Here is a 13,044-nt window from a genome sequence, read left to right as displayed (position 1 = left end):
TTTCTCAGACCCCAACCCCCTCTGTTATACTAGGTGTTTCAAAAAACATTTCCCACTTTTGATTCTTAATAATTCAAAAACTATTTATCAGATAACACTGTCATTGATATGAGTGATAGCTGAATAGTGTACAGTTTGGTTGGAGGTGGTTTAAATATGAAAGCATGAATCAGTTTCATGAAATTCATGATTAATTTCACAGTTTAGGTTCCAGATTTTGCTCTATTTTCAACCCTCTGTACAAAATTTCACTTTGCACAGGGGTCAATGGGTGTGTATGGGAGTGTGTGGTTAACACCCTGACAATGGTCCTGAACAATGGCCAGGCTTTGAATGCTTCATTATTTATTCATGAGAAATTCCACTATCACAACTAGTCTTTATTCAGCCTCTAGCAGTATCTGTGTAAAGTCAAACGCCTGCCAATACTGTCGTTGAGTCGCGACAGTGCTCTCCTTACTTCTGAAAAACGAAATTACAATGAATACCTTCTGTTCTATCGTAAACATGGTGACACGAAGCAAAGAAATCAATTGGACTATACACTTGTGTATATGGAGCCTTAAATAAATCTACTGTGAAACAAATCGCCCCAATGATAAATGCTGCTGAACTCTTTACCAAAAATAATATCTTTTTATCAAAAAAAGCGAAAAATTTGTCAACTATCTAATTAGTAGACAACTGTATTAAAATGAGGAACTTTAGATCATTTATGCTTATTTATATCCCAAATTTAGTGATATGTGAAGCAAAATTTGAAAATGATAGCCAGCTGGAATGAAATGTGGTGTTTGCAAGCACATGGAAACATGTGCTTACTTTTTCCATGTGCATACATTTTACCCTTTACCGTGCATGAATTCAGACTAGCAGTGCCCAGGGCAATCCACATGAATTATTGATTAAGCATTCATGTGCCAGGGAGCGCGAGACTGACGCCTAGTCAACAGGTGGTTCAGGCATGTCCATTGTTCATGGCCATTGTCAGCACACACTCACATACACATCATTGGTTCTTGTGCAAAGTTCAATTTTTGTACAGAGGGTTAAAATTTGACCAAAATCTGAAACCTTACTTCAAAATCAATCTTAGATCTAATGAAACTGATTTATGCTTTCACATTCAAATTACCTTCAACAAAATTGTACACTATTCAACTATTACTCATATTAATGACAGTTTTATCGGATGAATAGGTTTTGCACTATTAATGATCAAAAGTGGGAAATGTTTTTTGAAACACCTAGTATCTGTTGCTATTAAAGGCCCTAAATCTATCTTCATACTGATGGTATATTATTCTGTTTCTCAAACCTGCCCCTCTTTTCTTCATACTAGTTTCAAAGACTCACTCTGCATATTCATTTTTCCGACCTCTCTCGACCCCCTCCTTTTTTCAAATGCATGACTCGTGTATTTTTCCCTTCCTCGATCATTGCTTGATCATACAATTTATTTGTTTCTCATACGCGCTCTCTGTCTCTCCCCCTTCTCTCTTTCTGATTCTTAAACTTTACAATGTTTGTTTACAAGACCACTTATTACTCTCTACATTGAAACATGTACGGTCACATGTTATGAAGGAAAATTACACCACTGTTGCATGAAGTCATTATGCACTTTATTCACTTCTTTATGTTCAAGCACTTTTTCTTTTCATGAAGGTACAGATGTAATCTGATCCTCCAATATCCAAGAAGTATTGTAATACAAACTAGAACTATCACTCGATGTGATTAATATCCCTAAAACTAAACAATGAGGCAGTTAGCTCAACAGGCAATGATTACTTTGTAAGCTTTTCTTTGAAAAAAAAATACCATGACAATGTAATTTTCAACATTGAATAAAATTAACAGTAATGTGTTATTTTGCTCACTGATAGTCACATGTGCCATATCTCGTCAAGTGCTCAAAACTTGAGTTAGTAAAGTAAGTAAATCAGCAATTTCTATACGATTTTCATTTAAAAATACTGTTACCATGTCAACACAATGTTTTACATATATAAAAAAAATGAAGTTTGCACAAGTATATGTCATATAGCTGTCACATGTGCCAAATTTCAAGTCAAATGCTCAAAATCTGAGGGAGTTAGGTGAATTCATATCATTGTATGATTTTCTTTCAAAATATGCTGTCACCATGTGTAGAGCCCACTAATGTCAACAATAATCGACCAGTATATAGAGTCATAACAACCACTAATGTGATTGTCGTATCGTCAAGCTATATGCTCCCTTGACGACAGTCTTCTGCATTTACACTCCCTTAATTCAGTCAGATCATTTGATTTTCTTTATTCCGAGTGGTTCCCTATCGACGCGTTCTCTTACTCTTTTCTTTAATCTGTTGATACACGTATATCTCAATTTTATATTCGGATGTACACACTGCATGTTTCATTCTCTTGTAAACAAAAAGAAATGACTGTATTTCATTTTTGTAATATCATAATCGATGCAGAAAATTCTTAATAAATTCATTTGAATTGGGATCGCATGTAATGTCATAACAACCACTAATATCATCATAACACGTCGACGACAAATGTCATAATGGCCATAACACGTCGACAACTGTCAAAATCGGATTAACCACAAATGTCATAACACGTCGACGACAAAATGTTGAAATCAAATTAATCACAAAATGTCATGCGTCGCAAATGTCATAACGCGTCGACCACATATGTAAAATGTCAAATTTTTCAAATTTACTTCAAATGTCATAACGCGAACAAAATATAGAGACGGGGCACAAGAGAGGGATGCTCCCCCTCTCGATCCGCGATTGCGTCAGCCACAAATGTCAAAATCGGATTAATCACAAATGTCATAACACCTCGACCAGAAATGTCAAAATTTCCTAATTTACTGCAAATGTCATAACGTTTCACAGGGGAAGATCCAGGAATTCCGTAAAGGGAAGGCGCCTTTTCAAAATCAAAAGCTTGCGCAACCAGCTTCCTTTTATTTCATTTTATTTCTTTTTGTTATAGCAAAAGTAGGAGAGGGGCGCCGCGCCGCCTCTCTCAGAACCGCGACTGCGTCAACCACAAGTTGATGGCAAAACCCAGTCCTTGCATTACAGGGTTACAATCCGACCCCATGGTTTACCACCAAACATAGCCCCGGAGACCGCGCCGCCAGGCGCGGTCCTGGCGGCTTCCCCGCAGTTTCGCTTATGTTAGTTCAAGTATTCTGTGCGCTTGTGCAAGTGATTGTGAATTCTGTGAACATCGGTGAGCTGCTTATAAGACATCATTTTGTGCATCACTAGCAATGAAATGCATCAAACAGTCGCCGATGATAGTCATTTAGGTTTCATCGACCCATGTAAGTATTCCTAGTAGTTTCTGCTGAAAAATTAAGGAAATATAGCGCCGCAAAGGCACCCGTTTGTTCAACATGAAGATCTTTTATGGGAGCACGGCGCAGCCGCCACACGCACACACTGCGTGTGGCGGCTGTCGCAGTTACACCAAACAGTGCTGAAACTCTTTCATTACCACCCACTGACCCGTCCTAGCTGGATCTGCTGATAAAAGTATTAAAAGTAAGTCCATCTACATTTTTTTTTACAATGCAAAGTTTTGCCGTTATTCCATACTTTGCTAGCATTTTTACAACCTACTAACTTGAGAATTGAACGCAAAACGCCATCTCTTTGTTGAGAATTGAAATCTGCCTGACTCAGTCCCATGCGTAAGGAATTTTGATGTGTTTTGTGTTGTTTGAAGGTTTGCATGATTGTACGTATGGTGAAGTAGCCTGAATGAGGGAGAAAGGTTTACGGTGACACTGACTGTGTATGTAGACTCTGGTCCTTAACTGGATCGTTGCTTGGCAGAAGAAGAGCCTAGAAAGAGGATAATTGAAGAGGGAAGCGACATATTGGGGTTGTAAGGAGGGCAAAAAGTGAAGAGTGGGCATGGCCTGCCTGGTGGGGGACAGTGGCAGGCAGTGCAGTGATGACTGATGGGCTGGAAGTTGAAGTTGCACTAAACGTTAGACAGAGTGGAGACGGTAGAGAAAGGAAAGAAAGTGGCAAGGAAGAATTGAGGGAAGATCAAGTAAGATGTCCGGACATCGCGTCGTTGGGTGGAGAAAGATGAAATGGAAGGGGAGGGAGAGGATCGAAGGAAGAAGGAGGAGTTGAAGGTTGGAAAATCTCTCCTATCTCCATTATTTTCCAACCTTCCCCTTTCAATTCCTCCCTGATCCCTCTTCCTCTTCCCTTCCATTTTATCTTTCTCCTTCCGATGTCCAAACATCTTACTGATATCGTTACCGTCCTGTTGATTCTGAATCTCTGTAGTGAAATAATGTCGTCTTGGTGGGCCCTATTGGTGCATGTGATGTAAAAAGCTCGTGTACAATGTAGATGTAGACAGAAAGATCCGTCTATCCGGAGGAGTCTTTTATATTTTTCATGTTATCGCTCTCCTCTGTAGACAGACGGAAGGTATTAGTACCCATCGCTGTGTGGATGTTCTTAACCACTGTCTGTATGGAAAATTGGGTGAGGTACACTGTACCTCACCCTTCTCGATTGCGTCTAATTCACGGCCCTACAACTGTAGGTCAGCAAATTTAAGCTTGTACATAGCAAAATCAACATTTCAAGAATGCACTTCACTCACCAGATTAATGAATAATCCAACATTTTGGTAGAATTTTCAATGTAAAATACACATCAACCAGCCCGTCGCGTCGTCACGTTCAAACTGCAGAAACATACAGTACCAGGTACAGTTGTATGAATCTATTAGCCAATCACACGCGAGTTAGTTTCTACGTATTTTTTTACTAGAGCACGTACCTCGCATGTGAGTAGCTTACAGATTCAAAATGGCGACTTACAGCTAGCGAACGGTGATGTTGCGATAGGGATAAAATTTCTGCGTTATAACCTAGTTACTGTGAGTATTTCGATTGCACAATGTGAGAAATTTACTCCAAATATTGCTGCATAATGCATCATGTCATGTCAAACTTGTTTGAATGTAAACAAGCTGTCTGAAATTTGGTTTATCGTAACGTTTGATCTGTGCACGACTGCTCCACACAGGAGCCGGAATCATTGACTTCGGTCTGTATACGGAGAGGGATCAGTGAAGCCAGACGTAGTCTCCGTGGAACATTCCCCGACGGCCAGATACAGACTGATCTTTCGGTCACGAGTGTAGATGATGTAGATAAAGATGGTAGTAGAAATAGTTCAGGAAAATAAGTTGTTTGATCCAGCCCTGTGAAGGGATGCTTGCATGCTTCTACCATGGGACCAATGTTCTTCCATGGATATATTAAATACAAAGTTAGGACAAAATAAAACATTTCACAAAAATTGGTCTATAATGTAGCTGTAATCAGCTGTACAACTGAAAAAAAAAAGTGGTGTGTGTTCAGAAACTTACTTTATTGACATGTAATTTATTTCATTCTTAACTGTAACATGAAAGTTTGTTGCTAACTGCGACCAGCAGCCCCAAGACGCCTAGTGTAATGGGGCTGCGCACTGTAGCATTCAGGATCATGACGTGGGTAGCATTGCGGATAAATATCAACTTAAAATTGAAAAATTTCTTTAATTTAAAGACTTATCTATAGGTGAAGTTGAAGTATTGATAACAGGTAATGTGCAACATTTGGTTCTGCCAATAGTCCCTTTCTTTTCGAATTGATGACTTAATGTGACTCTGTCAAAAGGAATTTGGGAGAGCTACACTGAATTGACGGCCAGCGCATGCGCACGCATCACATGCGCATAAATTTCAAATCCATTGACTTGATAAGATGTCTGTGTGCGCATGCGCTGGCCGTCAATTCAGTGTAGCTCTCCTAGGTTCCTCTCGACCGAGTTAAATTATTAAAGTCATCAATTCAAACAGAGAGGGACTATTGGCAGAGCCAAACATTGCACGTTACCTGTTGTCAACACTTGAACTTCACCTGTAAGTCTTCAAATTGAAGAAATTTTTCGATTTTAAGTTGATATCTATCCGCGATACTACCCCTGTCATGATCCTGAATGCTACATTTGTACAGTGCGCAGCTCCATTACGCTACGCGTTTTGGGGCTGCTGGTCGCAGTTAGTTTGTTGCATGATCTGCAAAAGTTACATTTATGCTGTAAAAACAGAAATATTATAACATGTATATTTGCTTTGACATACAAGACTCAGTATCCCAATGGGGGAAAAGAAAGAAAGCAAAACAAAAAGTAAAACCCATGGCAAGTGAACAAAGACATATTTGTCAATTTCAAGCAAAATCCCATTGTACTTTATTTTACATAATGGATATTTTTAACTTGGACATATAGAATGATTTTATTTCAAGTAAAAAACCATGGATTATCAAAGTTCTTGAGACGATAATAAATGCACAATGTTCATACAATACTTTAAGTGCAAAATGTAAACATACAGTGCATATGAGCAAAGTATTATTGTTCATTCATCACACAATATTCACATTTTCACCAACTGAAATTAAAATTGATTTAAGACATTCTTGTGTTTTGTTGCAGACAAATCCAGGCCATCTGAAATGCACAGAAGGCCTGACAATTCTAGTTATTTAATACATTGTCATTACTCTCAGTTCTAAATACCCTTCACAACAAACCCATTTCCATCATAGCTGTACTTGTACAGTACATTATACATTATTTACTACTTTTTTTAGTCTTTGAAAAGCTAGAGAACCAGGTCATGTGGAGTGTGGGAATCAAGATTTGATAAATGAAAAAGAAATAATCGGAAAAGTCATTTAAACTTTTAAAGTTTGTCTAACCCTTAAGTTCTGTATTGATGCCACAAATACATGTGTCTTTGTCATTATATTGTACCCACCGTCTTTTGTAATTTTCAGGTCAATATACTGCATATATACCAAGATGGATGATGACCAAGGAGACAAGCCCAAAAGAGAATGGCAGGACAGCATCCGTGTATGAAGTTTTCCTTTTAAATGTTTACTGCGTTATAAAATTATGTACAGTGGGATACATGTGTTTGTGACCATAATCAATAGCACCCTATTAAAGCACATCAGTTTTCTAATTTATGCTATACAAGGTTTCACTTGTCACATCAGCACTGCAGTCTCAAATACAGTCTGTTGCAATTGTTCAATGGAGTTGCCAGTATTTTAGGGAATTGGGTCAGTCTTAGCCATTTTGATATACAATATTGTACATGATTGCTGATGTCATGCCATTTTCTTTAGAAACCATACAAATAAAATAAAAACAAAAATCATACTAGAAGGATTGTACTTTGATCAGAAGATACAGATGATACTTACCATTAGGCATGAGTTAGCTATACAAGTACCCCTATGCACATGTGATTTGTTTATGTTGTTTTTGTGAGTATAACATTTCTTAATTTATATACTGGTATTTCTTTTTTTAAGCTATGGTCGCCTTTTTAATCATCTTCATCTGCAATCATAAAATGAAACACTTTGAGGAGTATTTTATGGAATATGTAACAAAGATGTGTTTTCTGTATTTCCCCTTAGCCTCCACTTTTCACAATGATCAGCAGTAATGGCAGCAGCAGTGACTGTGCCAGCAGCCAGCCCAGTGGATGCACCACACCAACCACCACACCTACTCCAACGCCAACCACACCCAAACCCAAGGTGGAGTATATCTGTCGCTGGGAGTCGTGTGGGGAAGAGACTGACACAAGTGCTGACTTGGCTGACCACGTCAGAACAGAGCATGCTCAGAAGCAAATCAAGAAGGGTGGCAAAAAGTTTGTCTGTCTCTGGGACGGCTGCAAAGTTTACAACACTCCATCTATGTCGGAGACATGGCTGCCAAAACATGTCCTGACACATTGTGGTGACAAGCCCTTCCGCTGTGTGTTTGCTGGTTGCAACCAGAGTTACCGCACAGAGAAAGGCCTGATGCGCCACTGCCAGTCACACCTGAATGCTGACAAGCAGAACCCTCAGCAGAAGACACCCAAAACGAAGGAAGAGAGCCCTGGAAAGGTGCTGAAAAAGAAGCGCATGAAGATAAGGAGAAGACTGTCGATGGGTGAGAAAATGATCATCAAATCTTCACATCTTTCTTTAACTGTTTATGTACCACATTCGCACGCCCGAATCATTTTACGGCATGCCAACTTAGCATATTCTGCTCGAACGCAAAAACCTGCCAAGCTGACTGACAAATCCCTGAATACCACAGTACAATGAAAGAGTTCTCAAGATTCCATTCCTCTCATATACATGTATACCTTCAATTTCATGTGGTAATTGACCAGCAAGTGGTGTTCCGTACTGTATATGCTTGTAAATTCTTAGTTTCTGTCACTGCTTTGTGTGCAACAGTCATGCCTTTACAATAACGTAGCTACTGGTCATTTGAAAGAAAAACAGTGTCACACTACTTATGTACATCAAAACAAAGCTTGGCATTTTCTCTACAAGTTTACTTAATACATGTACATGACCAGCTCGACAGAAATCTGTGAAAGTTACATAGATTTGAAGAACAGGATGTTTTGCCGAAGCATGACTACGAGCATGACTACATTTCTGTCTCAGAGTCATGTGGCACACAAGTGGTTTCCTCCATGGCACACAAAGAGGGAAACTACTGGTGCACACTTTGCAGAGAGTGTCACAATAAAAGTAATTGCCTCACCCACATGGCATTACAGGGTTTTATAAACATTGAGTTCTCTAAACACATCCACTTGTCATATTTATGTGTGACAGCAACAGTGACAGATTGTCATCTTTCTCAAACGATGATTAATCTGCAACCAATCTCTGGATAAAGAGACCCTCCTCCCTACACAACATGGACTGGGATGGGGGGGGGGGGGGAGGGGGCATACCAATTGTCAGACATTTATGAAGGTGTTATGATCTGAATGTCACACCTTGGTCAATGCTAATAGGCACCAAGACATCAGTCACTGATTAGTCATCATTTGAGAAAGATGACAACCTGTCGTCAAAATTGTCACAGGTAAATTCAACAATTGAATGTGTTTCGAGAACTCAATATTTACATTTACCAACTATCCTTAGGAACATATTTGGAGATATCTGGGTTTTGCTCCTGTTTTTTCTCAGATAATGTGAATTTTAGACAGACTAAATTAGTTTCTTATTAAAACTTTGTATTGCTTTCTGTGAAATAATGTCATTATTTCATTATTTTCATGATCATTGATGAGACATCCATCTATCTCTTCGTCTATTATTATTATTATTTTTTATTCGATCAGTCTATCTATGCCTTATGTCACCCTCAATCACTGTTTTCTCTGGTACCTTCACATTGTCCAGTCAAAACAGATGATTTCTTTGACACACGCATGGTTGATGTGATTCACCAGAGGTTAGTGGAGCTCAACATGAAGACAATGATAGACATCAAGGGAAAAGGAAACGATGTTATCTTCAAAAGCAAAGTGAGTACACTTTTTTTTTTTTTTCTCTATCGCTCTTTTTTTTTTTTCAAATCAAAAGTTGGACCTGTTCATCTTCATACAATTCTTATATCACATACAGTTGTACCTCCACCATTTGCACCACATTTCATATAAATTTTGTTTTGACCAAAATAATGTACTAGACCAGCTTTTCTGTAGAACAGTACATAACTTTGGCATTGGCAAATTGTGGGCCAGGTTTCACATTTTGATCTTCTTTTTGAAATTTCAAAGCATGGTCAATTTTTCCACAAACTTTGCAGGTATTCCTGCCTGTGTCATAGAATATTGGTATGTACAAATGTGCTCCATGCCCTCCACCCCAGCTACATGTATGTTCTTTAGGAAATTTAACTGAAATATCATTTTCTGGGTATAAATTCTGTAAGGTTTAATTTCGTCAGCTGAGAAAGATAGGGGCCTCGAGTTGCCACTAATGCTATAGTGTTTGAGGCACCTTAACTCCCTTCTCATTCTCGGCCAACGATATCATATTATCATGCTATGTGGTAAAATGGATGGCAGTAGATGATGAAATATTTCCTTTGTGCTGAGAGAAGGAGCACTTTCAAAAAAAAATGTATGTAAAGGGCCATCTAATATGGCAGATGTCAGAGTGAGTGCATGTGAGCAGAGGTATTCAAGTTAACTGTGTGGGACAATTATAGCTCTAGGTATTCTATAAGAATACTGGTAAATAATGTGATATGATTAATTTCTCCTCAGGTCATAGGTCGTAGGACAGATCAAAATGGTGATGCTATGGCTCTTCTGCGCTGGTCACCAGAAGACATGTAAGTTGTAGAATTGATTGCTGTCGTTGTGTGTAAGAGTTGACATACATACAATGTACATGTAGTCAAGCTCACATAGACTGTACCTCAACATCAGAAGCGAAATGATAGTCCCAATTTTTCCTTATATATGTCTTTTTTTCTACATTAACATGTGCAAGTCAAAATTTTATTAGGGAACTCAAAAGTTTGGTTTAATATCTCAATGGAAATTCCCAGTCTCTTTTGTGCTTGATTTAATTGTTTTTCCATATATATCTATCTATATGTATATGTATATATATATATATATATATATATATATATATATATATATACATTCCCAGACAAATTAATACTAAGATTAATTAAAGTATATATGAATATAAATATATATATATATATATATATATATATATATATATATATACATTCCCAGACAAATTAATACTAAGATTAATTAAAGTGTATTTGCAGCAAAGACTGCATCAAAATCTTTTCATACTTTATTTTGAGAATGATCTTGCTTCCAATGCAATACAGTGTACTGTATGTAAGGAAAATTCCCCTACGTAGACATAGGGTACATGTAGACCATACTCCATACAGTACAGCTGCAATCTTTGCACATGAAATGCTTGTTGCAGCACAATGCTTCACCAGGGCCATTTGAAGCACTGGAAAAGTAAGTTTTGCACTTTTCTCCACATTGTACTTTTTAGCAAATGGACACCTGATATACCACAGATGTGTCACACACACTTGCACACACAGCACAGTTCAGGATACATTTCCTGTAACTCTTGCATTCATTTCCTCTGATTTTTTTTTTTTTTTAATTCTTAACCTGTTGAGGATGGACTGATTTTTGCTATAACACGCATTTCCCATAGACACCCTGCCGAGTATTCTAGGGACTCGTCTTCAACGGATTAAGGAACTCGAGCCTTTCACTGGAAGAAAAATTAAAATTTGTGTGAAAAGAAAGATTTGTTAATTTCCATTCCATAATCTATTCATGTACTAATAATTATACAACTTTGACAAACATGCAAATACTTTTCATCACCAGCACTATTTTGAACATTTGAAAAAGTCCATCATTGAATATGTCAAACTGGATGTTTGAGGAAGGCAAAGCTTGTTTTAAGTCAACATTTTTTTTTTTCCAGTGTTGACAAATTTGAGATTGACATGCGAGTCTGACTATCTTTTCATTCAGTATTTTGTTCATTATTTGGCAGAAAACAGTTTTAATTGGCATTTTACTGTTCTTGATTGAAAAGACTTGATGCTTTAAATCTAACAGACTTCTTCCAAATGTGTATTGTAGATTTGTGACATGTTCTCAGAGTGTACATGCTAACATGAAGTAAGCTTTTCCATGGTAGAAAATTGCATTTGTGCATATGAGCTCATTCTCCCATTCTTGTACATGTATCTTAACCCGTTTAGGACAAATCCCAAGTATACTCGGGCAGGTGCCTATGGGAAATACGTGTTGTAGTAAAATCAGTCCGTCCTCAACAGGTTAAAGAGAAGAGTGTATGATACCAGTTAAGCCTTGTCCTACTTTTATTCTTGCAGTATACCTGATTCTTGGGTGAAAGAGTCCCAGCTGTTGGCTCATCAAGAGCAGGCTATTCCCATTGGTACCCTCCCCCTGGAGAAACTCAGTCACCTGGGCATGGGCCTCGTGGCACCAGCCAGACGGAGGAAGCAGAGGAGGAAATGATACAGTCTGCACAGGAGTGGGCTGATGGTCGCTTGGAGACTGAATGAATTCTGTCTTTGTCCACTTGAAATACAATCATATGTAAGTGTCTATAATTCACGATGGCCAACCCACTACCATACAAAATCAATAGGACGAGAGAATGGAGAATGCAAAATTGTGGAGTATAGTTCAGCGATGGTGTGAATATCAGCTCTGTTTTCTGGAAAATGTTTAGAGCTTTGTTTTCTGTCATTGCACAAAACAGCTGCAGTGGATGCTCAAAACAGCAGACTGTTCCCAGGATTAGTCCTAGGTAATCTCCTGGAACTCTTACAGCATGTACATGTAAGGTTCTTATCCTGTTGATATGCCAGAAACATGTACATACAAGCATCAAGGAAATTGATTTTATGCTGCATTTGTAGCACTACCCCAGTGTAAAAGACAGGGAATGTAGACGTTTTATAGTACAACGTGTAGCATATTTCAATATCTGATGCACATGCCAGAATTGCCTTGCTTTGGGAGATAACGTTTGAATGTACAGTGCAAGTATTTATTGAAAAAAAAGAGCACCATTTCATGTAATGTAAAGATATAGTTTTGTAAATGGTATTGTATGAAAATTCTTATTAAAATGAAATACTGCATACCTGTTTGTACAAAGTGTGCACTAAATCACTGAACTTATTCATAATGTCTTCTAGAGATATTGGAATTCAACTTTAAGCAACACGTAAAGCTGATGTGTAATCATTGAAGCAAACACATCTTTCTATTACAATGTAAATGGTGTATTTGTACACTGCAGTGAAGTTGCTAATTATATCTTTAGATATTTTTTTTTTAGATGGTATCAGACTGTATCAAGATGCAATGTAATGCCAATAAAGCAATAGCACCATCAATACGCCTTGAAGGAAAAGATCAGATGTTCCTGTCCACTTCATCTTGGTGTTGCTAAAGCTCCTTTTACACTGTGATCCATGTTCCTATCTTGTTTGTCCGTGTAGGCATTGTACTTGTAGACTACATAGTGTACACTGTACTTGTCCATGTAGCCACCCAGTTAGGATCATAT

The 13,044-nt window shown here is 38.0% G+C and overlaps 1 protein-coding gene across 1 annotated transcript; it reads left to right on the top strand.

The window, feature by feature from the left end:
* Window positions 1–3,501: 3,501 nt before the first annotated feature.
* Window positions 3,502–12,526, top strand: LOC139729806 (zinc finger protein AEBP2-like). The gene is made up of 6 exons (XM_071640736.1): window positions 3,502–3,562; window positions 6,883–6,961; window positions 7,537–8,062; window positions 9,328–9,452; window positions 10,200–10,267; window positions 11,834–12,526. Exons 2-6 carry the CDS (start codon window positions 6,908–6,910, stop codon window positions 11,979–11,981), a joined length of 921 nt encoding a protein of 306 aa, XP_071496837.1. The 5' UTR covers window positions 3,502–3,562; window positions 6,883–6,907; the 3' UTR covers window positions 11,982–12,526.
* Window positions 12,527–13,044: the final 518 nt, after the last annotated feature.

Source organism: Diadema antillarum, unplaced genomic scaffold (assembly GCF_040938485.1).
Source record: "Diadema antillarum isolate AM-2024a unplaced genomic scaffold, OU_Dant_1.0 seq00000264_RagTag, whole genome shotgun sequence".
NCBI lineage: Eukaryota > Metazoa > Echinodermata > Echinoidea > Diadematoida > Diadematidae > Diadema > Diadema antillarum.
Note: the sequence above shows the minus strand (reverse complement) of the source record. Positions and strands in the feature narration are given on the sequence as shown.